This window comes from Mastomys coucha, unplaced genomic scaffold (assembly GCF_008632895.1).
Source record: "Mastomys coucha isolate ucsf_1 unplaced genomic scaffold, UCSF_Mcou_1 pScaffold18, whole genome shotgun sequence".
In the NCBI taxonomy this organism is placed as follows: Eukaryota; Metazoa; Chordata; class Mammalia; order Rodentia; family Muridae; genus Mastomys; species Mastomys coucha.
Window position 1 is genome coordinate 93430192 of NW_022196900.1, and position 26854 is coordinate 93457045.

The following is a 26854-nucleotide window of genomic DNA, read 5'->3' on the forward strand; positions in this document are numbered from 1 at the left end:
TGAGGAAGGTTGAGAATGAGGTCACTCTCGGCATCTCTTTACTGCAGAGGGAAAGGTGGCAGAATTTCGAATTTCCATACTGTTAAAGATCAAAAGCTCACACTCTTGTGAACTGGCTGAAATGGCAGAGTGCTACTGGGCAGTGAGGCCCCCGTGAGACATTGGAGACATTTGTCCCACTCGTCCACAATTGAGGGTGCCCTTGTTGGGCTGAGCCTTTGCCCGCCTCTCTCACCAAGCTCCACCCACCATAAAGCCTTGAGTCTTCTGGTTGGGACAGAAACAGGGATAATGTATAAGTCAGATGACTCACTCTGCCCATGTAAGAGGTAGAGGCTGGGGGAGCGCTGGCCCAGGGCTGCCCACTGGCCTCTGCTATCCCCAAATACACACTTTAGAAGTTTCCAGAGCACCAGCAATGTGCCTGGTCCCAGACAAGACCAAGCCTTGCTCTCTGGTACCATTTTTTTTTCTCCTTCTCCACAGACCTTACCTGAGGGTTAGAAGCATCCCGTGGAGTTTCTGTGCCCAACTCATTATGTGAGTGGTTATTATGGTCACTGAGCACTGATGGCCACCAGCAACTATACCAGAGCCTTTTACATGATTGTCTGTCTGTTACTATGAGAGTGTCCATTACCTCATCTTACAGACAAGACCATCAGGATAGGACAGCACATTCAAACTGACAGCTAACCAAGAGCAAGACAGGGACTTGAACCCACAGCTGAGCAACTCAAAAGCTGGGCTCTGCTCCAAGGCTTCCCAGTACCTTCTTTAGATCTGACACTCTGGTAGGATGCATGTTGCCATGGGAAACATTTTGCTTTAGGAGCCCCAGCAGAGATGAGAAGCCAGAGAAACCATGAACCTTCCCCCTACATTTTTGGGTCAAGGAAGCCCCACAGTGTGTCACATACTATGCTGGGCTCAGATACCCATATGGAGTTCTAGCAGGCTCTGTGGCTTGCTGAATTCTAGGAGAGAAACCCTGACTGAGCTGGTAGGTGTCTGGTGACGCTACAAGGGGTCCAGGGATCTAAAACAAGGACAGGTCACTGGCCAGTAGTCCCACAGCAAGACACCACTGTTCAGGTGAATACAGAGCTTCAGTCTCAATTGCAAGGTCAAGGAGGGAAAGGAGAGCCCGTTGGCAGGGAGTGCTCTGACCTTACCTGGGATGTGACGGGAGTGGAGGCAGGGACCTGCCACTTACCTGGATGACCAGGCAGAAAGCAAGCAACGCAGCAGGGTGATGAGCAGGGTGATGAACGATCTCCAGGTCAGACAGCTGGATTCAAGCTCCAGCTGAGCTCAGTGCTACTGGGATTGCCCTGACTTCCCCATCAGTCACCCAGGAGCATAAGCATCTACACCACAGCGTGTACTGTGATTTTAAGGACTAAGGATCTTAAAGGGTCCGTCCAGTCAGCATCCACTGTGTGGGAAGCACTTAACGCCAATTACTAATGCTGAGAATTTGTGCTTGTGTGTGGTGTGTGTGTGTATGCATGCATGCACGTTTGTGCACATGTGAAGGTCAAGGGTCAATGTTGGTGTCTTAATCACTTCTCCGCCTTTTTTTTTTAAAGACAGTGGTACCCACTGAACCTGGAGCTCACTGGCTACGTGGCCATCAAGCGCAGGATGCTGTTTCCACCTCCCTGGCACTGGGATTTCTCGAGTCTGGGGATTTGAACTCACAAATTCACGCTTGCACGACAAACACTCTCCAAACAACTATAAGAATATTTCTAAGAAAAAAAAAAGCACTTCCCCAAGACAATACAAATGAAAATTGTGCCACATCTGTAGTTCTCAGCTTTAGTCTAGACTGGCACAGTATTCTTGAACGTGTGTCTAAGTTCCCCAGGCACGGAAGCCATCCCCAAGTGTCTGATGCATGTGGTGTAGGATCAGTCGTTCCCAGGATTCCTAGTCTAACAGCTCTGTGCAGTCAGACACCTGGTGGGCCAGGCTAACTGCCTAGATGCTTGCATGTGTGTACTTGAGCCATCTTTGCCCAAGAGGGGCCTGAAGTTACCCTGTGACAATCTAATAACCTCATGCTCCCAAGCTCACTTGCGTATCACTTGATAGCTTTCTCCTCTACATGCCACAGGAACATGTACTCAGCCACCTTGCTACCTTGTTCCTCGGCTGCAGTCCCTGGGCTCTGAAGCAGCCCCAATGCTAGTCCCTACCTGCATCAGGCACTTCCATCTTGCACAAGGTGAAAAGCTGCTGGGCCCCCTGCCAGTCTCTTGGGCCTCTTTCACCCCATCCATTATCAGACCCTCCTGATGCCAAGACTGTGAAATCTCTCCTGGAAAGGCCCGCGGGTCCCTGGACTGACCTTGTCTGGATATGTTTGATCAGCTGTCCCTGGCCTGCACTGGGGAACCTGGTGCGAGAAGAGCGGCAGGCATGGTGTTTGATCAGAGCAGCTGGGGAGCTCAGGCTAGCTTGCTCAGCCTTCTGCTAATCTCATCTCAGAGGGCAAAGAAAGGATGTTCCCACAGATTCTCCCATAGGTATCTAAGGGAGCAACCCTGCCAGAGATGTGAAGCAGAGTCAGGCAAAGACGGTAACCAGAGTGCTGGGCTCCCTTTGTTCCTAGCCTGGGTATTCTCCACTTTTCTAGAGGAATGGCCGTTTGTCAGGTTTGGCCTCTTCTTCAAGGCTCCGAATCCAATGGGGATGGAACTGCATAAGAACTGCAGCAGAATCTAATTTCTGCTGCCAGGGGTTCCCATTGTGTAGCAGCTGGAGAGGAAAGCTGGGCAAGCCCCACCTCTGTAGGATTCCAGCAGCACTCGCCCTAGGCCAGTGCCACTCTCTGTCCTGTCAAGCTGCAGACGTGCAGGGAAGAATGGATGGGATTATAGTCTATGCGGCCACCTGTGGGGAACAGCTCCTGAAGAGGCACAAGCCCTATTCCTGCTCAATGCAGTGTGCCTGGGCTGGGATCCATCTCCAGCAGCAAGAACCACCTAAGCACCCAGTGAGTACACTGTGCATGACCAGTCCTGTAGAGGAGACATAGCTGATGTGGGATCTCTGCTCTGATAACACTTCACAGGGAGCGTGGAGCACAGATGCAGAGAGAAGGGAAGCTTGGGCTTCACACACATCCCAGATGCCTCTTTTCAGAGAAATCCAAGCCACAGTGGAGTACTTACTTTCTCCCATTTCCTTGTGTGTACAATGGGGGGTCTTGCCAAGTAGCCAAGGCTGACAGCCAACTTGCTCTGTGGCCCAGGCTGGCTCCGAACTTACAACCTACCCATTTCTTGCTCAGGAAGGCTGGGATTATAAGGTTTGTGTCCTCACACTAGGCTGCTGTTCCTTTTTCTACCTAAACACATCCACGATCTTAGGCTCGCAGAGAGACAGTGAACTCGAGCCCGCGGATGGAGGAGCGTAGTCATGCTCACTACTAGACTTGGTCTCATGCCTTTCCTTGGGGTGACTTGCTGAGGACTCCAGGAGCCCGTTTGTCCTAGGGAGGCTGTGGGCTCATTGCAGGGCAGCTTCGAGGCTTTGTTCTCAGCCTTGCTCCTCTCTAATCCATTTCGGCTCTGGCTCATCTCCTGGGCCCCTTGAACCTATCGTAAACATTAACAGCAACCATTTAGGAAGCCTCTGCACTGTCAGGTACTTAAAAATGTTAATAACTTTTCACATCACTCTTAGGACTTTCTCAGTAGGGGATGGAAGAGCAACCCCTGCTTCCTTCCCTTCTGTCTGTGTTGCTCTGCCTCTCAGCCAACGGCCCTCAACCATACAGAAGACTGCTGGCTCACCAGGGATCCCTCAGCCCGATTTCTACCTCTACTCAAACCATCCCAGGCCAGCCCTCTCTCTATTCCCCTTCCACCAGGGTCCAAGGACATGCTTCAGTTAGATCTCACAAGCGCAAACACTCAAGCCCCAGATGAGACCTGGAGAACTCCAGCTTCCGGGAGACCTCTCATGGACAGAAGGGTGAAGGACAGTAAGTTCTGGATACATCCACGTTTGTACCCAATACTGTTCCAGGAGGGAGTGCAGAGCCTCCCCAGGTCCTACCTTCCCAGCCTTGGGGTTTGGCTCCCAACTGCAACAGGCCTCCCCTGAACTCTGGTCCTCCTAGCATCTCTTCTTCCTCGTTGGTGGCCAGCAATGTGACCTCTTTGACTCTTTCTGCTGCACACTTGGTGCTTAGGGGCCACTGACGTTCAGTACATAAATGAAAAAGCTGTGAGTGTTGCAGGGGTGTTGAGAGGGAGATGAGGGGAGGGGGACTGCTCTTTCTATCAGAGAACACAGGAGGCTGGCCTGCATGTAAACCTCCTGCACTGTGTACTGAGTAAATGTGGACTTTAACTTGTTCCCCAGCCCTAAGAGTAGCCACCCTCTCCCTTCTTACTGCTGGAAGCCCAGGAAGGAGTTGAACAGGTGTCCTCAGGGTCCCAGGTAGGACACCGAAGGACAACTCAGGTGGACAGAGTGAAGCGTGACCCACGCTGCTCCTTTGGAAGGTTCAACACCACCAGTCTCCTGAAACACACAAACTGCAATTGCTTCCAAAGTACAGACTTTATTTCTCTCCACAGTGCATGTCGAGTAGGTCCAGTTTGCAATCAGCTTACACTGCTCATGGGGCCAGCTGTCTCGTCCATGGGTGGAAACGAGCACCAGCAGCCTTGCTCTGGGAAACCGCAGCCAGCTTCACAATTTGGAGGCAATGTAAAAATTGCTCAAGGAATGATTTCTTCAACAACACAGTCCCCAAAGAACTCACCACTCTCCTCTTCCTTATAGGCCCAGTTAGACTGGATTAAGTTTGAGTTTCCGAGTTTTAGTGTAAGTCCTCAGTGCCCTAAGGTTTGCAAAGCAGCAAAACTATAAACCTGCCTCTGACTCCCTCGGTCCTAAGTCTCTTACTCCCCAAGTGTCTTTCTTCCAAGTGTCTGCTGGGACATACAGGACCCAGAAGAACAAAGCTGGGGTGGGAGAGCTGACTAGAGCAAACCAATGTCATCTCTACCACCAGCCAACTTTCTAGTTCCAGAAGCAGCACTCCTGTCCCAACAAGCACTTGCCCACTCTAAGTGGAGCTGTCAGGGCCTCCATGCTTTGTCAGTAGAGGTTCTCAGGCACAGAAGTTTAAAGGCACACCCTTCCATCCTCAGGACTACAGAGATTTTTCCCCCTCATCTGGCGTCTGTCTGTCCCTCTTCTCAGTCCTTAACCATCAGTGCTCAGGCCCTAGGGACAAGGCTGAGGTATTTTCTGTGGTCAGTACGGGCTGGAGGCTTCCTTAGAATGGCCAGTACAACACAGGCCCAGAACTTACACCACAGCAGGATTGGGTACTGATGGATCTCAAAGCTTTTCGGACACACAGCTTAGAAGATGGGAGAGCCCAGCCAGGTAAAACAACTGAAAAAGACCTTTATCTGCCACACTGGCCTAGGCTGTGCTCATGCATGAGGACAGCAAGTCTCACCTGCTCATAGTCCATATACCAGTGATGGGCCAACTTTACTCCAGCCTGGCATCTGCCTTCCCCTCTGTGGTAGCTGGATCAGGAGCCTTAGGGAGGACTGGGGCCCCACTGTTGAAAAACACAAATTCCAAGGAACCTGGAGACTCCTCTAGCTTCTGCCCAAGGGCTAGGCTAGGCAGACAGTATTCCTGAGGAGGAAGCAAATGGAGCCACAGTTCCATTGCAAAGCAATGTGGGCTACGGGAGACCCATGTGGCAGGTCTCTGGGGCAGCAGGTGGAGATTTTCACCTTCTTCAGAGCCACTGTAAAAAGTCAGGCAGCTGGGGCAGAGGTCGCTAGTCACCATCACAGAACTCACTGAGGACAGGAATTCTCTGTACTCCAGATCTAGCACTCCTGTGCCTTCAGCTGTGTGTATTCCAGAGCTGTGCATCCAAGGGTGGGCAGCAAGCTGACCTGCCCTAATGTTCTCTGCAGCCAGCTACGGTCTGGTGACTGAAGGGAGCACACCACCCAGGTTCCAGGAAAACAGAGACTGTTTCTCAGGCCAGAAAGGGCCTGACACTCAGGTTTCTAACTTACAGCTCTTTGTATTTAGAGACTGATTTTCTCTCAGGACCTCTGTGAGGTTGGCCTTTTGCCAGGAAAAGACTCTTGGTGACACTCACTACAGTCCCTAAGTCCTCACAGCTTGAGAGGTGCTGTTCCTGACAGAAGCCTGCACACACATGCCTCTCCTCTGTCTTAGTCTTCTTTCATGCAGATGGACTGAGGAGCCATCACACCACTTACAGATCAAGAGCTCCCCTGGTCGGCTGGCACGGGTCTGAAAGCCAGCAGGCTAAGACCTCAGTGGAGAAAGCAGGGAGGTGAAGTCTTGATGCTTGAGCACCATCTTCTGGTCAGTGTTTGGTTTCTGAGACTGACTTGCTTTTAGAAAGGGAAAGGGAGGGTCCCCAGCTGGTGAGTTCAAAGGATTTGCATAGGCAATGAGGAGGGTGGGGCAGACTGGGAGAGGCTGGCCGGAGCTGGAATCCAGCTTAGAAACTCACCAGTGCTGCCAGTGCCAAACTGAGGCCAAAGGGCAGCAGGCCTTGAACACTGCTGCGGGTTAAGCTGTTACCTCCTGTCCTCCTGTGAGGCGGCTGAGGTATGGTGGCAATGCACCTCCACCATGACCAGACTTGACCCTCATCTCTGCACATGCTCACATGAACTGCACTTGGCAGGAAGGTATGGGGCTTATCTCTGAGAGCAGGTGGCTTAAAGGTGAGTATCAAATCAGGGCATTCCCTCTATAGGGAGTCAGCCACACCAGGTGACAGGAAGCCTGGCCTGATGAGCAAATACTGTGATAACCCACTCCTCCTTTGGGCTTCTAGAAAAGCAAGCTAGAAGTCTTTCTCTCTGAGCAGCAGGAACCAACATCCATCTAATTGCACTTCCAACCGCATTCCACAAGCCATCAATTACCAGACTGTATGGCAGGAACTGAAGATAAAAGGCTCTGTGACACTCAGACTTGAAAGGAGCATGGTGCTACAGTAAGGGGGATGCAGCCAGGGGAATCCCAGGGAGCAGGCCGTGCACTAGGCATGTGGGCCAGTAACAGGAGAAGCAGAGGCCACCTCAGATGCCTCTAATCTGTCACATGCAGGCACAGGCCTGCCCCCAGGAGCTGCTTCATTAGGCTATCACATGGTACGGAGGAAGTCAGCAAGAGGTCTCCAGGCTGGGATGTTTCAGCCTTGATTAGTAGAAGGTGTGGAAGGCCTGAGGATCACAGAGAGGTTCTGAAAGGAACGCAATGAACACCCAGCAAGGCAGAGGCAGCTGGATGGCCTCACATGAAGCTGCCCCCAGTGGCAATGCTTCAAAGCTGTGTTTTGGGAAAGACAGAGCAGAGAGGATCAGGGATGCCAATGTGGGCCTGCACTGTTAACATGGCCACCTGTCTTACAGCCTCCAAGGAGAGGCTGAACAGGGGCGGGGAGGACAGGCTGCCATGCTGGGGTCCCTGGAGGCTGTGTGGGTACTTCACTGGTATAGGCACTGGCGGTGTCTGTGGCCCTCTATTGGCTCAGACTCAGGTAACTCCCCTACTCCTGATGGCAGCCAGCATGCTGTGTGTCCTTGGTCATCCTGCCCACCAGCTCTCCTCAGACTCTGATTCTAGAAACCAGACTTTCCTGGGGTGGATGGGATCCAGGCCTGGGCTGAAACCTGGAGGACTGAGGCTCTGCCACACAGGTTGGCAACACTGGTGTCAGCATGGACAGCTCAGACACTGTGGATCTTAAGAAAATGACGACGCCTCTGTTTTTCAAGTGAGAGCACCAGGTAGAGCCCAGCCAAGCAGCTAGAGCAGAGGCAGGCCGCGAACATCCATGCTGGCACAGCACAGGCCCCTCTACTGAAGGAGTAGCCACTCACTTGGCTTCACTACAGACCAATGTGACAGTACCATCCAGCAAATCCTCCACTGTCACTGCCACAAGCTCGGAGCTGTTCTGAGAGGTCTGTGGACCTGGCAGGGTCACAAACACCTGTGAGCCAGCAAGCTGCGTCTCCTCCAACGTGATCACCTGCTCGGCCGGGGCTGCTGGCTCTGGAGCCTGAATCACCTGAAGGAAAAGACAGGAAGGCTGCTCTGGGCAGTGTCCACAGGGAGCTACCCAGAATTTACATGGCTCCCGTCTCAAGCCGTAATGATGATATTTATGTTTTCACCCAAGGAGAGCAATTACTTACACCTAATGGGAAGAGGGAAGTTTCATACACCAATGATGCAAAAGAGAGGCAGGCAGACAATTTAAATAACTCTGTGCACTAAATTGCTATAATTTTGCTCGGTATGCCACCTCAGGGTGCATGGACTCTATGATTACACTCCAGTGAACAGTGGCTGTTCAGTGTCTCAAGGATGCAGAAGTGCCCTGCAAGAGGACCAAGGGAACAGGAGCAGTCTACCACGAGCCTGGGCCCTCGGAGGCTCAAAACCTTGGTGCGAATGAGGCTCAACTGTGGCTTCTCTCACTCACTTCACTCAACAAGGCTCAGTGGCTAGTGGGTAAGATGGAGGGAGGCTTCTGTCTCCTCCACACACTGGGCCACAGCTGCCCCTGAAAACCCGCACACCCTGTTGAAAACCAGCACTTTTTCCTGTTGGCAAAAGGAAGCACAGCCACCCTTCCCTGGGGCATCTTGACAGCCCTCCACATCCCACACCCTTCTCAAGTGGCGAACATGTGAGCTGGGAGGAGAAACTGGTGTTCCACTTTGGCAAATTCCTGTTCCGGGTTCTGTTCCAGGTGGCTTAGGGGCCACCAACCGACTAGAGTTCCCTGTTGTCCACAGTCTTCTCGGTCAGGAGAGCATCGTGTAAGAGCCTTCGAGAGCCCCACAGAGCAATGCTGGGACCAAGTGCCCTATCGAAGCCCCCAGAACCTGTGCTCAAATCCTGTGCAGCCAATGGCCCCAGACTCACCTGCACCATGTGAGAGGCAGCTGCCTGGGTCTCAGTGCCTGTCACCTTTGGGTGCTCAGACTCCAAGTGGCCATCAAGCTGGGCCTGGGAGGTGAAGAGCTCACCACAGAGCTCACAAGGGAAGGTGCTTTCTGACTGCTTGAAGTGCTCGGTGGTGACGTGGTGCTGCAGGGCTCCAGGGAATCGGAAGGTGGCCGCACAGTACAAGCACCGGAATGGCTGTGACCCTGGGAGAGGCAGAAGACATCATTTGGCTGTAGAGGAATGATGGCCCAGAGCAGAACAGGGGAGGCAGAGGCAGGCACAGCGAGGATGAAGGAGCAGAGGCAGAGGCAGGGCTCCTGGGACATGAACCTCACACTCTCCCCCCACTGCCCATTATGAAGCTGCAGCTACAGAGCAGGCTGGGGCCCTCTTGCCACAGTGCCATTTGCAGTGGATTTTGTCTGAATTACCTGTGCTGATGCCCACTGTTCACTCAATAGCCTGTGAATGGGACTACATTTCTTCTGGCCAAGAAACTCTTTTTTCCATGCTGGGAACTGAACTTGCTAGGCAAGCAGCCTACCACTGAGCCATGTTCTTGGCCTCAAGAAGCACTTTTGCTTTTTAAGAAGCACTTCTTAAGACTTCTGAATGGGATCAACGGCACCTGACGGCTGCAGCCTAGACTGTAATCAGGAGCCATTATCAATTACTGTGCATCAAGGCTTGCAGGTCAGAGTCTATGGCTTAGGAGAACATCTCTCGACAGGATGGGGTACACTTTCACCTCCCGGGGATCATGAGTCTAAGAGGGAAAAGGCAAATGAAGCACTGCTACATTTGAAGCCTGGGCACCAAAAGCAGCCCAGTTTCATAAGGTGTTCAGGAGACCAAACCAATGACTTCCTGTTCTTTGAGGGAAGCCTACAGCTTGTGCTGTATCGATGCTCTGATAGTAGGGTAACACTACAAAAGGATCAAAGGCTCCTCTGCGAAGCTCAAGGCTTCCTTAATTTATTTCCTGTTTTCCTTTTTGTACATGAGTAAGTGATATGATAAAAATCAGTATCATCTAAATGCTTAGAAAACTACAAATATTGCAGACTCTCATGACGAGAAAGCACGGTGTCACTGGCAGCACTTCTCCTTCCTGTGGTTCTTTAAAAATGGTTCCATTTCACATGGCTCAGGTGGGGAGGGAACCAGAGACAATGTCTAGCCTGGAGCCATGGAGTCTATGCAAGGAGAAAGCCGGAGACAAGCACCGGTCTGGCACCAGGAGACCTGGACAGGGAGCTAGCCTAAGATGCTATGATGGTCTGTACATGCTCGGCTCAGGGAGTGGACGATTTGGAGGTGCGGCCCTGTTGGAGTAGGTGTGTCACTGTGGGAGTGGGCCATAAGACCCTCATCCTAGCTGCCTGGAAGTCAATATTCTGCTAGTAGCCTTCAGATGAAGATGTAGAACTCTCAGCTCCTCCTGTACCATGCCTGCCTGGATGCTGCCATGTTCCCGCCATGATGATAATGGACTGACCCTCTGAACTTGTAAGCCCCACCCAATTAAATGTTGTCCTTATAAGAGTTGCCTTGGTCATGGTGTCTGTTCAGAGCAGTAAAACCCTAACTAAGACACAGGTCCCTGGATGGGCAGACCACGCCCAAGATGATCCCCGCCTAGTGCTTTACTGTACAGGCTGGGCATCGCACTCCTAAAATGACCCAGACATCACTAAGAAGAGCAAGTAAGTGATGGAGAAATGGAGGAGAAAGAGAAGGACTTGGGCACAGTGAAGAGAGGCAGAACTGGAGGCTTGAGGGCAGTGAGGAACAGCCTGGTGTGAGCAGCTGGGTTGGGGTCCTGGCCTGCGCTGCCACTGGGGGCCGAGTCTGGGTCCCTGGCCCTGCAGCAGCAGGGGTCTATTACCACCAAAAGCCAGGCAGAAGTCCCTGGTGTGGTCTGCTGCCCGGGGCCATGTTGATGTCTGAGGGCTGTGCAGAACTAGTCCCCTCCTTTGCCTGGGCATTATGAGAGAGCTGGCCCTGGGGTCATGAGGACAGGAGAACTGGCCACGTCCCTAGCTAATTGCAGTACTCAGACACTGGGCCTGTACAACGGCCAGGAAGCACAGTAGAGTTGGCCCTGGTTGAGGGAGTTGCAGATGCGCCTACCCTGAGTGAATGAGCTGGGAGAGCTGGCCCTGCCACTCATCTCCCATGGCCCCATCCCACAGCTCCTCCCATGGTATGGGTACAGGAAAGCTGGCGGCCTCAGACACCTCTCAGGCCCAGATCAAGGTTTTTGAGCTGGCCCACCCCAACATCTACCCCATCAATGAACTGCTAGAGTGCATGAAGGGGCTGGACCTATAGATCCAAACTACAGGATCTCCATGACACAGGGCAACAACAGTATATCTATCTGAGAGGAGTCCCAGTAAGGATCCAGTGTTGATGGTGAAGCAGAAGCCAGGGGCCTCAAACTAGAACAATGACTCACTGCAACAAACAGGGTATGCTGTGGGACACACTGTGACACACTACAGCTTCCACATGTTTTTTTTTTTTTTCTATTGTGGGAGAGGTTACAAGGGAGGAAAGGCAGGTACTAGGGGCCAGGGAGACAAGTGGGATTGGGGTGAATAATGTGACGTTCACAAAGAACTAATAAAAGCAAAAATAAATAAATAAATAAATAAATAAATAAATAAATAAATAAAGGTTCAATTCTATTTGAGGAAAGGAGCAATGGAGGTCCTGGCTCTTACACAGGGCTGCTTAGCTGTTTACAGGGCCAGGCCTGAGGTCTTCATGGCCTCCTGTAATTCTGGTACTGATGTGCCATCTTCCAGATAGATGAAATGGAGCACAGGCCAGTAAAGGGACTCAGGCCACGCTGTAGATCTGTGAAGGGTGGAACCAAGCCTCACAGCCCACTGCTGAGCTCAGGGGCACGCTGAGAGCCACTGACCTGAATGCTGGCACTTGACGTGGATCTGCAGCAGAGCTGGTGTGGGGAAGAGCTCCTTACACTGGTTACACTCATGGAACTTTAGATCTGTGAGGGGGAGAGGACAAGAGGGCGGCGGCTATGCCACAGCTGGAGGGGTGGGCCAGGGAGGGTGAGACCCTCATCCCACAGAGCATCTACAGCATCTACAGAGTTAGGAACCTGCGCCTGGAGAGATCTGTATAGCCTGCTGGTAAAGAGCACTGCTGTGGTCCAGACTGTGTGGATGCAAAAGGGGGTGTGAGACTCAGGTGACAACATATACAGAGTGCTTAGCTGGGGCCCTGCACATAGGAAATGCTCTGTGACTGACAGCTGCTGCGATTATCCCCAAATGTACCTGTAAGGGAGGTATTAATAACTTCCATTCTGAGGAGAAGAAAACAGACTCAGACAAGAGGTGTCACCTGTCAAGGTCATGTGGCTGCTAAGTGCTGGAGCTAGGATTCCCACCTGGATCCATCTGCCATGAAACCAACACCCTTCCTTTGCAGGTGCTGGCTAGGTCTCCTGAGGGCTAGCTGGAGCGTACACTGCTCTGTGCTAAGGGGCCTGAGAATTGCCGCCACTTAAACTGCTGCTCCTGAAGGGAAAGTGTGGCCTCCTCTGGTGGGCTAGGGAAGAGCAGAGGCAATCACCGCAGTGCCTGGATCAAGGACAGTGAGTCCCTTCCCCCTCAGCTGCACCCCAGCATCACCTGCGTGTTCTGTTTTGATATGCTTCTTGTGTTCGATGGTGTTGGGAAAGGTCTTGTCACAGGAGCTGCACTGCAGTGATGAGAACTTGGGTGACCGATGGTTCTGAGCAGCGAACACATCTGGGTGGTGCGTCCGATTGTGGTACCACAACCCAGACAATTGCTGTAAGGCATTTGGCAAATGTTAGCTTCTAGAAAGTTCCAGTAACAAGAAACAGTTCTGAGACAAGCTCATGGACCTAGAATCATGATGAGCTGGAGGCTGGAGTGAGTGGAGGGCCACTACAAGCAGAGCTCAGCAGACCCTTCCATAAGCCTTCACTCACACAAGCTTAGGAGGGGATGTAAAGATATTCCTGGTGAGGCAGACTGCCACACAGGGCAGTTAAGCGACTTGCCCAGGGCTAAAGTAGCAAAAGGCTAGACTAGGACCAAGGCCTGGCCTGACTGGAGCATGTGTGTGTTCTGCTCAGTAGGCCGGATCTCAGTGCTGCTGAGCCCCAGGGTGTGGAAAGTGACCTGCTGGAGCACAGCCCAAAGCTGCATCCCTCTCTGGCCTGGCTCCAGAAGAGCACCGAAGCATCTCTGTACAAGTCCTTGGTTTCCTAGGGATCAAACCCAGTCTCACGCCCACCACAGCACCAGGGCTGGCACAGAGCTGGCCCTCTGTTTCTAAACCAGTGATTGTTCAGCCTACAATCATGAGTAAGGAATGTTGTTCTCTATGACCAGTTTCTAACAAATATGGTTTACTGGACCTCTGGACCTCTGTGTCGGTTCACTTTAACTACACACTGATCTCCAAAGTAAAACCCCTGCCCTTCCTTGAGAGGCAAACAGCAAGGACCATACCGAGCACAGCAACCCGAGGTGCGCTTTCAATCCCCCCCACCCCTATGCTCTTCACGCCTGGAGTCAGCTGTCCATAGAGTGTGAGCACTGAAGGAGAAAATCAACACTCACACCACAATGATGCTGCCAGGGCCTCATGGATGCTAAGTGTGTATTCACCAAGTACACCCTAAGCCCATACTTCCTCAGAGTCAAATTATCTGTCACATGATGGAGACAAGCTTGGACAACATGTGGGCAACAAAAGCCAATGGGGAGTAAGGCAGGGATGAGGACCGTGCTCCTGATGGCCAGCCTCACCTGATAGGCCTTGTTGCAGATCCCACAGCTAAAGGGCTTCCCTCCAACGTGGGTCACCATGTGCCGCTCCAGCATGGAAGGGGCGCTGAAGATCTTCCCACATGTGGGGCACGGGTGGTATTCCTTGGAGTGCACCTCGTGGATGTGCTTCCGGTGATCCTGCAGTGTGGAGAAGCTCATCCTGCATTTCTTGCAATCATAAGGATCTTCTATGTCTGTGTTCAGGCAGGGCATGGGGGGGCGGGGTGGAGGGAGACAACAGATAGCAGCAGTCAGTGACACGCCCCACCTTACATAGCAAGAGGGAAGGTTGTTCAGACTTCTTGTGGGCCAGAGTCCAAGGACCTCCAAGTCAATGTGGCAACAATCTGGCTCTACTCTCTATACCCAAGGAGGCAGGGCTCCTCCAAGCCTCTGCACTCAACATCTACGCAGCATCAAACTGCTCACCTCCACGCCTCATCCCCTATCTTTCATGTCAAACTCTGCTCTGCTTTACCAGGGGCACTATGATTGCTCCTCCTGTCTGCAGTGACATGTCTGGGCCTTCCATTTCTCTGCAGACCTTCTAAACATATCCTCTGGAGTGTCCCCATGTCTCCTGCCAGTGGCAGCAGGAGGACATTTCCTGGGTACCCACTTGAGACCCAACAGTAAAACCTTTGCACAGACTCCTGGTGAATATTGGGCAGGTATGCTCAGGAACTGTATGTGTGTTGGCTTCCTCACAGTTTGGCGGAGGAGGCTCTGGTGTGAGTCTTACTTTAGTTAGAAAAAAAGAAATCAAGGTTTAGAGAGCAACCAACATCATGTCCAAGGATCTCACTGGGATCCCTGAGAAGAGGTCTCTCTCACCTATTCACCCATGGACATGCCAGGTCCTCAGTGTGACTTCAGAACTAAGAGCTACTATTGATGGACATCTCTGTCATTTAGGTGAGAGAAAACATCAGTCTGTTTCTTAAAAGTAACTTACAGCAAAATATCACAATACTGAAGTCATTTGCCCCTCAGAAGGGTCCAAAGTATAACCCTATGTGGATAGTAACTGTTTCCTTAGGAATCCTGCCCGGAGCAGCCTCCAGAATCACTGGCTAGTTCCCCTGCAAATCCCAGGTTCACAGTCTTTTAAGACACTTTGGTAGAGTTTCTACTGGCAACTATGGTCAGGTGAAAGTGAGGCCGGAGGCTGGGCTCCAGTGAATGGTACAGTCTCGGGTGTGAGAGACTGAATCTGAAGAGTAGGGCTTTCTCTTCTCTGATAGTCCTGCTGCTGAGAAAGAAGGCTAAAGTAGAATGTCATTTCCTGAGGTTGAGAAGACAAGAGACACTGACACGGGGTCAGAGCCACTCATCTGGAGGTCCACGGTGACAGGAGCTCTAGACAGTCTTGCTAAGTCCTTGAGGACATGACCCAGGAGTCCTCTCACATGTTGAACACAAAGGAGCTCTGGTAAAGTCTTTGTTGGGTGGCTGACAAGAGTTGTAGACTTGTTTACAGAGAGCATACACTGGAACACTGTGCCCACAGCTAGAAACTGGCATGAGAAATAAAGTGGAGGCAACGGGATGGGAGCAAGGCACCTGGTTTGCAAGAAACCGACACTCCGAGGGCGACGTTTGGTACCAACAGGGCTGTGCTCATCACCACGAACACCAACCCTGGCATTTACTGAACATTTCTGTGTCAGGCAAGGAATTTAGTTCTTCTCCATGCTATTTCTGCAGTGGTATGACTCAAATGGCCCCCTAGGCTCAAATATTTGGATGCTTGGTTATTAGGGAGTGGGGATGCTTGAACAGGGATTGGGGGTGTGGCCTTATTGGAGAAAGCATGTCACTGAGGGGTGGGCTTTGGGAGGCTCAAATGCTCAAGCCAAGCTCAGTGTCTCTCTGCCCGTGAATTTGAATGTAGAAGTCTCACCTATTCTCTGACACCATGTCTGCCCACACACTGCCATGCTCCTCTTTGTGATGATAATGGACTAAACCTTTGAAACTGTAAGCCAGTCTCAAATGTTTTCCTTTATAAGAGTTGCTATGGCCATGGTGTCTTTTTACAGCAATAGAATACTGATTAAGAGAATTTCAACTTTTCCAACAAGCCCTGGTGGTGATATTACTATTACTATTTATTCCAGTTTGAAGGGGGCAGAGGAAACTCGGCGGGGCAAAGACATTCATTTAAGGTCTCAAGGAAAAGTATGTGGGAAGGTCAAAATTCAAGTCTAAACTCACACGACTGCAGAGTAGGAGCTCTCAGTCCACCTGCTGTGCTGTGTTGACTCCATCATGCTACTTCCAGAGTGTAAGGCTATAGCAAGGGAGGATGAAGAAAGCAGCAGGGGCCAGCCACCCAATAGTGCTTCATGGTGTGTGTGTGTCTCTATTGGCTCCGTGAGAAAGGCAAGCATCTGGGCCAGCCCCAAATAACTCAGTGAAACAAATCGGCACTTGGAGGAGAAATTCCAGACAGGAGTTTGGTGTGAACATGGCAGCACTGCCCAGTACAATGAACATTAAACTCAGGGCGGCCAGGCTTGTTTCTTTGGCAACAGCAAGGATGAAAACAGAACAAATGTGGGGGGGGGGGGTAGAAAAATGGAAGCTGGAGGAGGGCTTGGTGGAATTGTTCCATTGTCCCATGAGCATGACAGTGAGACATTCTCCCCTTCCAACATAATTTGCTTCTGCAAGCCAAACACTGTAAGGTGAGCTAAAGAGACAAGGAGACTGGCTGGGCAGAGAAGCAGGAAACACAGTAATATGCTCAGAAGGGATTCTTGTTAAGGGACCAAAGGACTGTGATTTTTACAGAACTAGGAGGAGAGGGCCCCAAATGGGACCCAGCTGTGGCGCAGTGATAACTCTGCTATGACTGGCATAGGCCTCCTTGGTGCCAAGTGTGGCCCGTGGTGCCTGACACGGCGGTTGCAGTACGTACTGTGGAAGGTGTGCAGGTGGATGGAGAGGCCGTTGGCTTGCCGGAAGCCCTTTCCACAGTCCCTACAGACATACGGCTTGTCCCCAGTGTGGGTCCTCACATGCCGGGACAGCTCGATCGACTGGGCAAACACAGCATCACAGTACTGGCATGCGTACATTTTCCCTGCAAATGTACATAAGTGAGTGAGAGCACGTGCTTGACTCATGGGCACTCCTGCAAACAGAACCAACTCGAAAGCGCACACCAGAGAAATGTCACTGGCAGGTGACATTACCTCAGGCAATGTGGGGTAAGTCTGAGGTACCTCATCAAACACACATACCTCACAAATACAGCCTCAACTGCTCAAACTGCAGGTGAGCACAACTGGATGGGAACAAAGCTCCTGTCTCCAAGAGAACCTGTCTGTTTATCAGGCTTCCACACAAAGGAAGACACCCCCCCTCTACTTCCAGCAACGGAAAGGTCCTTCTGTCCAGAAATGTGATTAGATCTTGCAAAGCACAGTTTGTTCTCCTTGCAAAGCAGCCCAGGCTACAGGAGACCCCGTCTCACAACAGAACAAAGCAAATAACAACCAAATTTCTAGTGTGGCTTCCCAGTACTCCAAGGATGAGCCAGGGATTCAGGGTGGGGGAACAAGGCCTTGCAGTGACCCACTGCAGTCAGTGCACAGCCCTCGATTCCTACACTTACCCCATGTGTTCGAGAGCGTGACCAAAATTAGAAAACATGGGATAAGCCAGCATCTGCTACCAGGCCCCCAGCTCCTTCCAGGCCAGGAAGGCGCCATTGTGCAAGAAGTCTCAAGATCAGCAAGCCCAATGCTAGGCCCCACCCTAGCTGGAGCAGGTAGCCTCATTCTCATCCTTTTACTGACCAGGCTCTGAAGTAAGATTTTGTGCACACACACACACATGCATGCAAACACAATGTGAATCTACCATCACTTGGTTACCTACTCTATGGTGGCTTGTAGCAAGAACCTGTTACTGGTTCTTATAAGTCACCTTATAAGTCACCTTACTTTATAAGTCACTGCTGTGGCTGAGTCAAACGCCTTGTGATGACAGACTGTGCTAGCCTATCCAGGGAAGATATCCTAAAAGAATCCCAGCTATGAGGGAGGACAGAGTCCAAGGAGGAAGCCTGCAGTAGGTGCAGAGGCTGGAGTGATGTGGCCCAGAGTCAAGGCAGTACCTAGAAGCTGCACAGGTCAGGAACCGAGTCTCTCCTGGAGTCCCAAACTCTGATGAATCCATCCCTGATGAAACCTATAGCCTTTAGGACCCTTTTAAAAATAGGTTCTAACTCTCTGGTGGTAACAACATATATTATTTTAATTTATTATTTTTGGTAATTCATGAGGATAGAAGAGAAAACCAAAGTTCTTTCCTTGGCTTCTATGAAAACCTGCAGGCCTTCACCTTTGACGGCCTGACTGAACACTGCCTCATCACGCTGTCCCTCATGATTCTGCCTGTAGCCTGGGGTCCAAAGCTCACTTGCAATAAGATGGAGCGGGGCCCTTCTTCCAGATGTCCCTCTGAATTGCTTATCCCTCTGAGGGCATCCCTCATGGTGTGAACAGCACACCAAGCTCTGTTCTTCCGCATGGCTACCCAGCATTAGTTTCCACCACGCAATGCCTTTCTCTCCATTTCTGTCACACATTTGCTATCCATCTTGCCACTGAAATGTAAGTGCCACAAAGGCAGGACAACTGTGTTTCCAATCTTCTGTCTACAATAGCACACAGAGTACCCACTCAGTAAGTCTGTCTGTCTTTTCTTTTCTTTAGGATTTTTGAGACAGGGTTTCTCTGTGTAGCCCTGGCTGTCCTGGAACTCACTTGGTAGACCAGGATCTGTCTGCCTCAGCTTTCCGAGTGCTGAGGTTAAAGGCTTATGCCACCACTTCCTGCCAAGCAAGTGTTTCTTGAGGGCCTTCTGTTGCCATGAGCTGTTGCTGTGCCAAGTTCCCTAAGAGACTAGCAGCTCCATCTTCCCAGAGCCTGTGCTCTACTGGAGCACTAACCAGGGGTGAGTGAACGACAGTGTAGATACCCAGCACATGATATGCACATAAAGAAAAGTAAAAGAAACAGGTGAGGGCAAAGAGCCATCACAAGAAGGTGAGCCTGGGGCAGGGAAGAGAAGCAGAGACGTCTGAAGGGGGGAGCTCAAGAAAGGGAACAGCTCAGAAGCCCCAGAGGAAGAGCCTAAAGCTGACAAGGACACAACGCATGCAGAAGAATGTGAGTGGACAGGGGTGAAGAGAGCAGGCGGCAGGACTCACACTGCCTACTGCTGATGGAAAGCCATTGTGGTGTTGAGCAGGGGTGTGGTATGTCAAATTTTTGCTTTAAAGTAAAAGGGAATGCTGACACAGAGGTTGTGGGGCACCAAAACCATGCAGATAAGGTGGCAGAGGCATGGCGACTCACACCCAGGAGCTCCGAGCTCTTGTCCAGTGTCACTGCACTGTGTTCTTCTCTACCATCCTGGGATGCTTCCCTGTGAAGCACTGACAGCAATCCACCTGTCTCTGCCTGCCCCACCCCCACCCCTGGCTTAGACCAGCAATTACAGGGGCAGGAGGATTCCAGGCTAGTCAGCTGGCACTCGGCATAGCCCGCCCACAGAAGTACTTTGGCAGGTCTTTCTCCTGCTTCAACCCCACCCTAAGCACTAGCAATTCCCGGCTGTACATAACTCTGACCACAAGGTCCTAAGACTGCTCCAGCCAGCTCTCCAGGAGCCCTCAGGGAAAGCTTTCTACAGCCTGTGCGAACATGGTTACTTTTGCCTTTACTTCCCTACCTACTGTGGCTGCCTCCGTCGCCTGCCCCCCACTGTGGCACTCTGCAGGAGAAGGAAGGGTGTCCCTCACCTTCTGAGTGCTTCTTCTTGGTGTGGTAAGCCAGGGCCGAGGCCTGTGTGAAGGTCATGAGGCAGTGCTTGCACATGAACGGGCGGTCCCCAGTGTGAAGGCGCAGGTGGTTCTTTAGGGTAGAGTTGGCTGCAAACTTTGCCCCACATTCCTCACAGGAGAAAGGTTTCTCGTCGAAGTGCTCCGTCAGCTTGTGGTACTGCATGCCTAGGCAGGGGTACCAGGCCCAGAAGAGACACTGCGGTCAGCATGAGGAACCTGGCACGAGGATGCCCAAACAAGCTACACTTGCCAGGCTCATGCTTCAGCCATAGGAGACCAGGCTACCCCAGCCTCAGCATCCTGCCATGACACTCACGTGCCATTGGGCCACTTCCCAATTCCCAGTCATCTTAGCCTCACTCCTGGTTGAATCTGGCACAGAGATTTTCAGCCCATCTTCCCCATCACTCCTCTCTTAAAGGACTCTCCACTCACAAATGAGAAAAGGAAACTCACTTATTAAGTTTCATTAGGTTTACTTGATATCTGGGGCAAGGCAAAACGGATTTTGATGTAATGCCCTGGGGTTTCCATATCAATAAGTTTATCAGTAAGTAAATGGCTACAATTATTATAATTATTATAATTATTATAATCTGGCTACAATTATTATAATTGCCAGTATGTGGGCGTGGTGTTCATGCCCCTATGAACCTGTCCTAGTGTTGAAGACATCCTCATTCATGTGCACACACTGCCAGGCCGGAACCCAAACGACAGCCTTTGCAGCCACGGCTACCTCTGACATACCTGAGGCATGGGCAAACTCTCTTCCACAGAGGTCACATGTCACTGGCAGCCGTTTCTTCTTCTTCTTGGGGGCATCAGGCTCTCCGCCGGCGCTGCGGGCATCCGGCTGCTGCTTCTCCATCTCCTTCTCCGAGTCCCTGGTCTCGCTGCCCTCCTTACTGTGCACCTTGCTCTTGGCCACCCGGCAGCGCTTCATGTGCACTTTCAGACGGCAGTAGAAATGGAAGCTCTTGTCACAGGCTTTGCAGACAAAGCTCTTCTTGGCAGAGTCTGGGGAGACAGAAGGGTCTTTCTCCTGTTGCTCCAGCACGGGCCCAGGCTCCCCCGGCTCCTTTTGTTCCACAGCCTGGCAGTCTTCTCCGGCTGCCTCGGCTGCTTCCTCCGCTTTGTCCTTGGCTCCAGGGTGAAGCCCATCAGTCACCTTCCACCTCTCCTCTCCATTTTCCTCGGTAAGGAGACCTGTACAGGAGAATACTCATGGTTCCAGGGCTCGGATTCTATTATGCTTTGCAACTTCTCTAACACACTCTTACAGGAGACTGGAGATTAACTGGATCCTCAGGAAACTCAGAAGTAATATAGCTGTCATCTTTACTTCCTGCTAAACACAAATAGCACCATGTCACACCTGCACGCCTGGCTGTTAGGTACCAAAAGCACATAAAAGGAGCAAATACTTGACGCACGGCATCCTTTTACATCAACTGTTTCTTCTCCTCAATATAGAAAGTGCCCTGGGGTTTAGCAGGCCCTCAAACCTTGTTCCTTACCAACATGTGCCAGCTCCTGCATGAGGGACTGCAGGCCAGGGAAAGACTTGTGGGCACTGCATAGGAGGTGACAGATCGCAGAGGCCGAGACAGATTTCTCCATGGCTCTGCTCAGCACCGCTCTCAGGGAAGCTTCAGGGCTCACCGTCTCAGAGGATATGCTCAGCATCTAAATGAAAACCAGATACCAAGCTGTGTTAACATGAGATTGTCTCCATGATCTTCAACAGCAGGGCAGAAAAACTGAATTCTAGAAGACACAGTGCCATCTTTAGGTGGTTTGTATCTCTCTGAGACACGTGGAGCACCCTGTTTTTCAGAGGATAGGAAAATAAGCAAAATGCAAACCAGGGAAGCACATACCAAGCTGTGCAGAGAACAGAGGCACTGTGTTTCCTGTAAGAACTGTGTCTCAGCACCAGGAACCTCCCAAAGAGCCTTTCTAGATCTGAGCACAGGAAGCCTGGGGGTCCGGGTAGAGGAAGTGGGGAGAGGGGCTGTAAGATTCCTGAAGTGAGCACATGAAGCCTGTGGGGAGGGGTAGAGGATTCTAGAAGTTGGCCCAGGAGGGGGATGGTGATGAGTGGGCTAAGCACTTGGCAGCAGCTGCTTCTGTAGAGATCAAGATAATTTTTCATAATATATAATTGTCTCCATGTCTAGAAGTAATTCTGCATGAAGAGTGGCTTCATATTTTTAGACACTTAGATGTACCCTTTTAAACATCATTTTCTTTCATAAAGAAACTCAGCGTTTTAAAGCAGGTTCAAATAGGGGCTTTAAAGAGACCAGGAAAATGATTTCAAAGCTGTCCTCTTTCAGAATGCTGGAACTATGGGCAGAGAGTCAGCACACACTGAGAAAATAAAGCAAGACCATCACAGATGGCCACATGGAACTTTCACTGCAGAAGACATTTTACTTTCGCTCTTTTCAAGTCTATCTAAATAAACCTGATGTCCCTACAGGCAGGCAGGAGACTAATTAGTGAGGCTAAAACCATCAACTGCAGAGGCCCCAGCTCTGAAGTGCCTGGCACTCTGGAGAGAGGCGGGCAGATGAGCCTTGCCTCTGGAGCTCTGCAGGAGCGTGTGCCGCCTTCTTCATGTCTGAGAGGCAGACTGAGGCGTGGCTGTCGCCGGTGGGGATGGTTAGAAACTTGCCCTCTGTCTATGTGGATCAAGAGGACACTCCAGGTACATCTGTAGATTAATTTTATGTTCCTTTATTATCCGTCTCTGCTTCAGTTGTACATGACAGGGCTTGGACATCTCTTAGTCCTCCTCAGCCGTCATATAGACTTTCTGGGATGCTGGTCAGTATGAGAGGCCTCACAGAAAATGAGCTGGCACTATCTGCTGCTCCATATGGGCAAAGCTTTGTTCTATCTATGTTCATCTTGGCTCTTTCAAGAAGTAGAAGAAAACACACATTAAGACCAACTTTCTGCATCTGAGACCAGCTGCTTGTGAGAACACAGTAGAGAAAGTCACCATTTCAGTTGTCCCACTCTTTCCAAGATGTGCCCGCTGAGGTTGGACACTGGGTTCACTGCTCACTCACCAGTGTGCAAGCACAAGAGCTTCTGGAAAGGGGGATGACGTCACCTGCCACTTAGGGCTGGGAAGCTAAAGGGCAAAGGTGTTCTGAAGAGCTAGTGATGCACTAGGCATGCAGTAGACATGCTGCAGAGAAGGGAGACAGTGCCATGCATCTATCCTGCAAAGTTCTTCAGAACTCCATGCCCCACAAACCTCCACCTATCCTCCGCTCCCCACCTCTTTCACTGTCTCTGCCAGGTGTTTTTCCTCTGAAGAAAGGTGCTCACGCACCGCCGTCTGCTGGATAGCTCCCCCGACCAGCTTGCTATGCCTCAGGATAGTTTCCAACACCGTGCTCTCTGGGGCAGTCACTGAAAGGAAGGGAAACTGGACACTCAGTCAAACCAGGGGCATTGTTTCCTCCTTCACCTCTCCTCTCCACTCTTGACAAGCACAGCCCATCTGTCTCTTCACTTGGACTAGGTGTGAGAGTGCTGCCAGCACTGTAGTCAGAGCACAGCAACACAGAGTGAAGGACAGCAGCTCGCATAGCCCTGAGCACCTCTGCTCACCATGCGTTTCCTCTGACACAGCCTTTGCACGTGTGTACCTCCTGATGTTTCCACGCACGTGGATGCTATACCACGTTTAACTCAGGACTCACTATCTAGCTCTTCAAATACCACTTTTCTGAATACACTTGAAATGCTTTCTTCCTGCCTTCCTCAAACACATAGCACCTTGGTCACCCACAGTCAACCCACTGTGGAGAACATAGGAACTTATTTGCTGTTGCTCCTGAAGGGAGGGACATGGATGGAAAGCATAAGAGAGTCCTCTTACTTCCCAGGGGTCGAGAGTTGTCTCTATAGGGTGACACCAAGGCAAAGGAAGACTGCTCACCTGCCCGGAAGAAAGCCCCCGCGCCAGCCTCCTTCCCTACTTCCTCCAAGAGCAGATTCAGTGGGCAGGTCTCAGTCTCTGGAACGGCTAGCAGCAGTTGCCAAATGGCTGTTGCAGAGACAGTCTGTCTTTGCAGAGCTGCAGACATCAGGGAACTGAGGCCACCTGAGCCAGAGGCCTGTTTCACGAGGCTCTGCATGACCTTCAAGATGCAGCACAAACAGAGGTGTAAAAGACTGACTCTGAGCTGGTAACAAAACAGTTGAGTTCTGGGAGGGGAGGACTTTGTGTGTAAGGGGTTGTGTGTGGAAGCAGGGGAGTGAGAAGCATGTTTAGCATACATCCTGCCCTTGCTGTGACTTTTAACATATACTCACACAAAATAATTTTAGCTGAATGATGCGTGCATGTGTGTGCATGTGCTTGTGTATGTGTGTGATGACTGTATATGGCTTGGTTTTTAAGCAGGATTTCCCTGTACATCTTAGGCTGGCACTGACCTCTTAATGAGTGATGGGATTATAGGTATGTGCTACCAAACATGGATATAGACAGATTTCTTAGTTGTAACAAAGTTCTTCATCTTTCTCATGAGTGCCTTTCTTTATGACTATAGAAACAGCAACTATTTAGGCCAGTGAGATGGCTGAGGTAGCAGTGGCACTAGCCACCAAGTCTAACGACCTCAGTTGGATCCCTATAAGTCATCTGGTAGGAAAGGACTGACTCCCACAGCTGTTCACTCTACAAACTAAATAAACGAAACTTTAAAATAAGAAACTGCACCTCTTCTATCTGGCACTTTCCCTTAGAAAGGAGTCACCTTCCAGTTCTCCTTCTTGGCATTTCCCAACATAGCTGCCTATATGTATTTATAGAAGATGGAAATGCATGTGTACACACAGTCCCCCTCCCTGCTGCTCACCTCTCTGTCTCCAGGGGCTAAGCTCTTCACCCTCGAGATCACCTTTAGCAGCACCTGGTTGTCTATGAGAATCTCAGACAGGTTTTCATGGTACTTTCTCAACAGCTCTGCTCCGTAAGCAGCAGGGTTAGGGGAGGCTGTAAGGATAGCATTGGAACAATAATGCTTGATGCACCAAAGGCAGCCAAGGGCTTCTAAGAAGACAAGAGTCACAGACAAGTGAGAGAAGGGCAACAACGAGCTGCCTCTGCTGTGGAGCAGAGTCCCGTGGCCAGCCTGGGGCTGCACACACAGGCTTCAGATCTCCTCTGGTCTACACACAATCACCAGTGCTTCAGGGTCATACAAACAGGCTAGTGGCTGGGAGAAGGCGAAGGCAGTGACTGCCCAGCAGGCGGGTAATGAGGATGCTGCATTTGTAAGAGGCCCTGATGTGCAGATTCTGATGTACAGATTGTGTTCTTCACAATGCTCAGGGTACAGGATCTGTGTGGTGATCCCGAACACCAGTATCACCAGCCCGGGAAGACGAGTGCAGTCTGTTCAGATGCCCCTGAGCCCATCTGTCAGCTACTTTCTTACGTCATATTTCCTTAAAGGTAAAGAAAGTACAAGCAACTGCACGTCCCTTACTTTATATATAGTTACGTTTTTATTTTCCTCTTTGACCCAGTAAATCCACTTCTGGAAACTAAGCCTAAAAAGCCCTGAAGGCAAAGGACCACCGCCCTGGTGGAGCATGGTAACAGACTGACTGACCACGGCCCCCGTGGAGCATGGTAACAGACTGACTGACCACGGCCCCCGTGGAGCATGGTAATAAGACTGACTGACCACGGCCCCTGTGGAGCATGGTAATAAGACTGACTGACCATGGCCCCTGTGGAGCATGGTAACAGACTGACTGTAAAGGCAGCAACTAATATCTGCTGACAGCCTACTATGTGCCAGGTACTTCATTAAGTGTCTAACAGGTATCAATTCACAATAGCCACAAAAATAAATGTGACAATTCTTATACTCATTCCAGGGACAATGGGGTTCATAAAGTGAAGCTGTGTGCTTAATGTCAGACAGACATGGATGGCACAGTGGCCTCCAATCTTCCTGCTATACATCTGCTCAGATCAGGGCACATGTAACATGCCATGCACAGCTTTGTGATAAAAAAGTACACAGCCTTCGAAAGAGACTGGAGTTTTTAGAAATATAAGGGACTGTTTTGATATTGTTAAATGGGGCAACCATACAACTAAAATACAAGGCAATCTATGGCATTGACTTGGGGAGTAAGACAACAGCCTATTTTCTTCTCCATTTTGGGAGCTGCCCTACTTTGTGTATAAGTATAACTATAAGCTGGAGATATGCTCCTGTTTCCCAGAAATCCACTTTTGTTTGTTTGTTTGTTTTGTTTTGTTTTTCTGCTATCTTGATCATATATACTCTGGGATAGGAGTAAAGAAGTTCCAGCTAAGAACTGAAAGAGGATCACTCCTTCAAGCTAAGGGACACCATGGGTGGGTGGGTGGGGGTGGGGGAGTTCCTGTGTAGAGCACAGTTGGGAAGGGAACAATCAGGATTTGAACTTGCCACTCACATCCATCCACACGGTCTGCTGGAATGCACAACCTCCTGGGCTCCTCTGTCCATTCAGTTTCACAGTTGACTCTGGCCAGGCCTGTAGGAGGAGGGCTCATTAATAATCTGAACCACAGAGACACTAGGAGGGAGCTTAATGGAGAAGAGTCCTCAGATTCCAACTGATCTGCGACAGTGAGCTTGCTTCGTAATGCCATTTCTTGTAATGCCATTTCTTAACGTGTGTCTCATCTTCCCAGCATGGGGCCAGAAGGCAGCTTTAAGCTGTGATTTTCTGTACAAGCAACTCCTGTCCAGAGAGTGAACAATTAGTTAGTACCTGTGGTGCTGGGTGATTCCATTACTTTCTGCAAATTGTCCAGCAGGAGGCCCAGGTCTGGGAATGCTGTCCTCACAGCCTGGAGGAGTTTTACCAGACTCTTGGCAGGCAGGGTCTTCTCTCCAGTCACTCTGTGCAACAAATTCTCTATCGTCTCCTTGGGTGTTCTGCCCTCACAGCAGCTCTGAATCACCTGCAGGGGCGTGCAATCAAGCAGACACCAGTTACTGCAATTCACAAGGAATCTGACACATGGCTGGAAAAGCCAGCCAGAGAGCTGTACAGGATCCCCACCTCCAAGCCCTCCCAAATCGGTCTCTTGCTGGGGTGTGTGGGG

General features: G+C 50.8%; 1 protein-coding gene across 2 annotated transcripts in view; it reads right to left on the minus strand.

The window, feature by feature from the left end:
- Positions 1-4565: 4565 nt before the first annotated feature.
- Zbtb40 (zinc finger and BTB domain containing 40) overlaps positions 4566-26854 on the minus strand; it is a 68869-nt gene continuing 46580 nt past the window's right edge. For both annotated transcript variants that reach the window (XM_031379118.1, XM_031379119.1), the window contains exons 6-19: positions 26518-26710; positions 26197-26277; positions 24597-24733; positions 23672-23873; positions 23006-23139; positions 21228-21396; positions 20458-20916; positions 19666-19872; positions 16771-16935; positions 13827-14041; positions 12675-12837; positions 11939-12025; positions 8983-9209; positions 4566-8119 (exon numbers count right to left, since the gene is read on the minus strand). In XM_031379118.1, coding sequence (XP_031234978.1) covers positions 7925-8119; positions 8983-9209; positions 11939-12025; positions 12675-12837; positions 13827-14041; positions 16771-16935; positions 19666-19872; positions 20458-20916; positions 21228-21396; positions 23006-23139; positions 23672-23873; positions 24597-24733; positions 26197-26277; positions 26518-26710 — 2634 coding nt within the window. In that variant the 3' untranslated portion in view covers positions 4566-7924. The remainder of the gene's footprint in view (positions 8120-8982; positions 9210-11938; positions 12026-12674; positions 12838-13826; positions 14042-16770; positions 16936-19665; positions 19873-20457; positions 20917-21227; positions 21397-23005; positions 23140-23671; positions 23874-24596; positions 24734-26196; positions 26278-26517; positions 26711-26854) is intronic.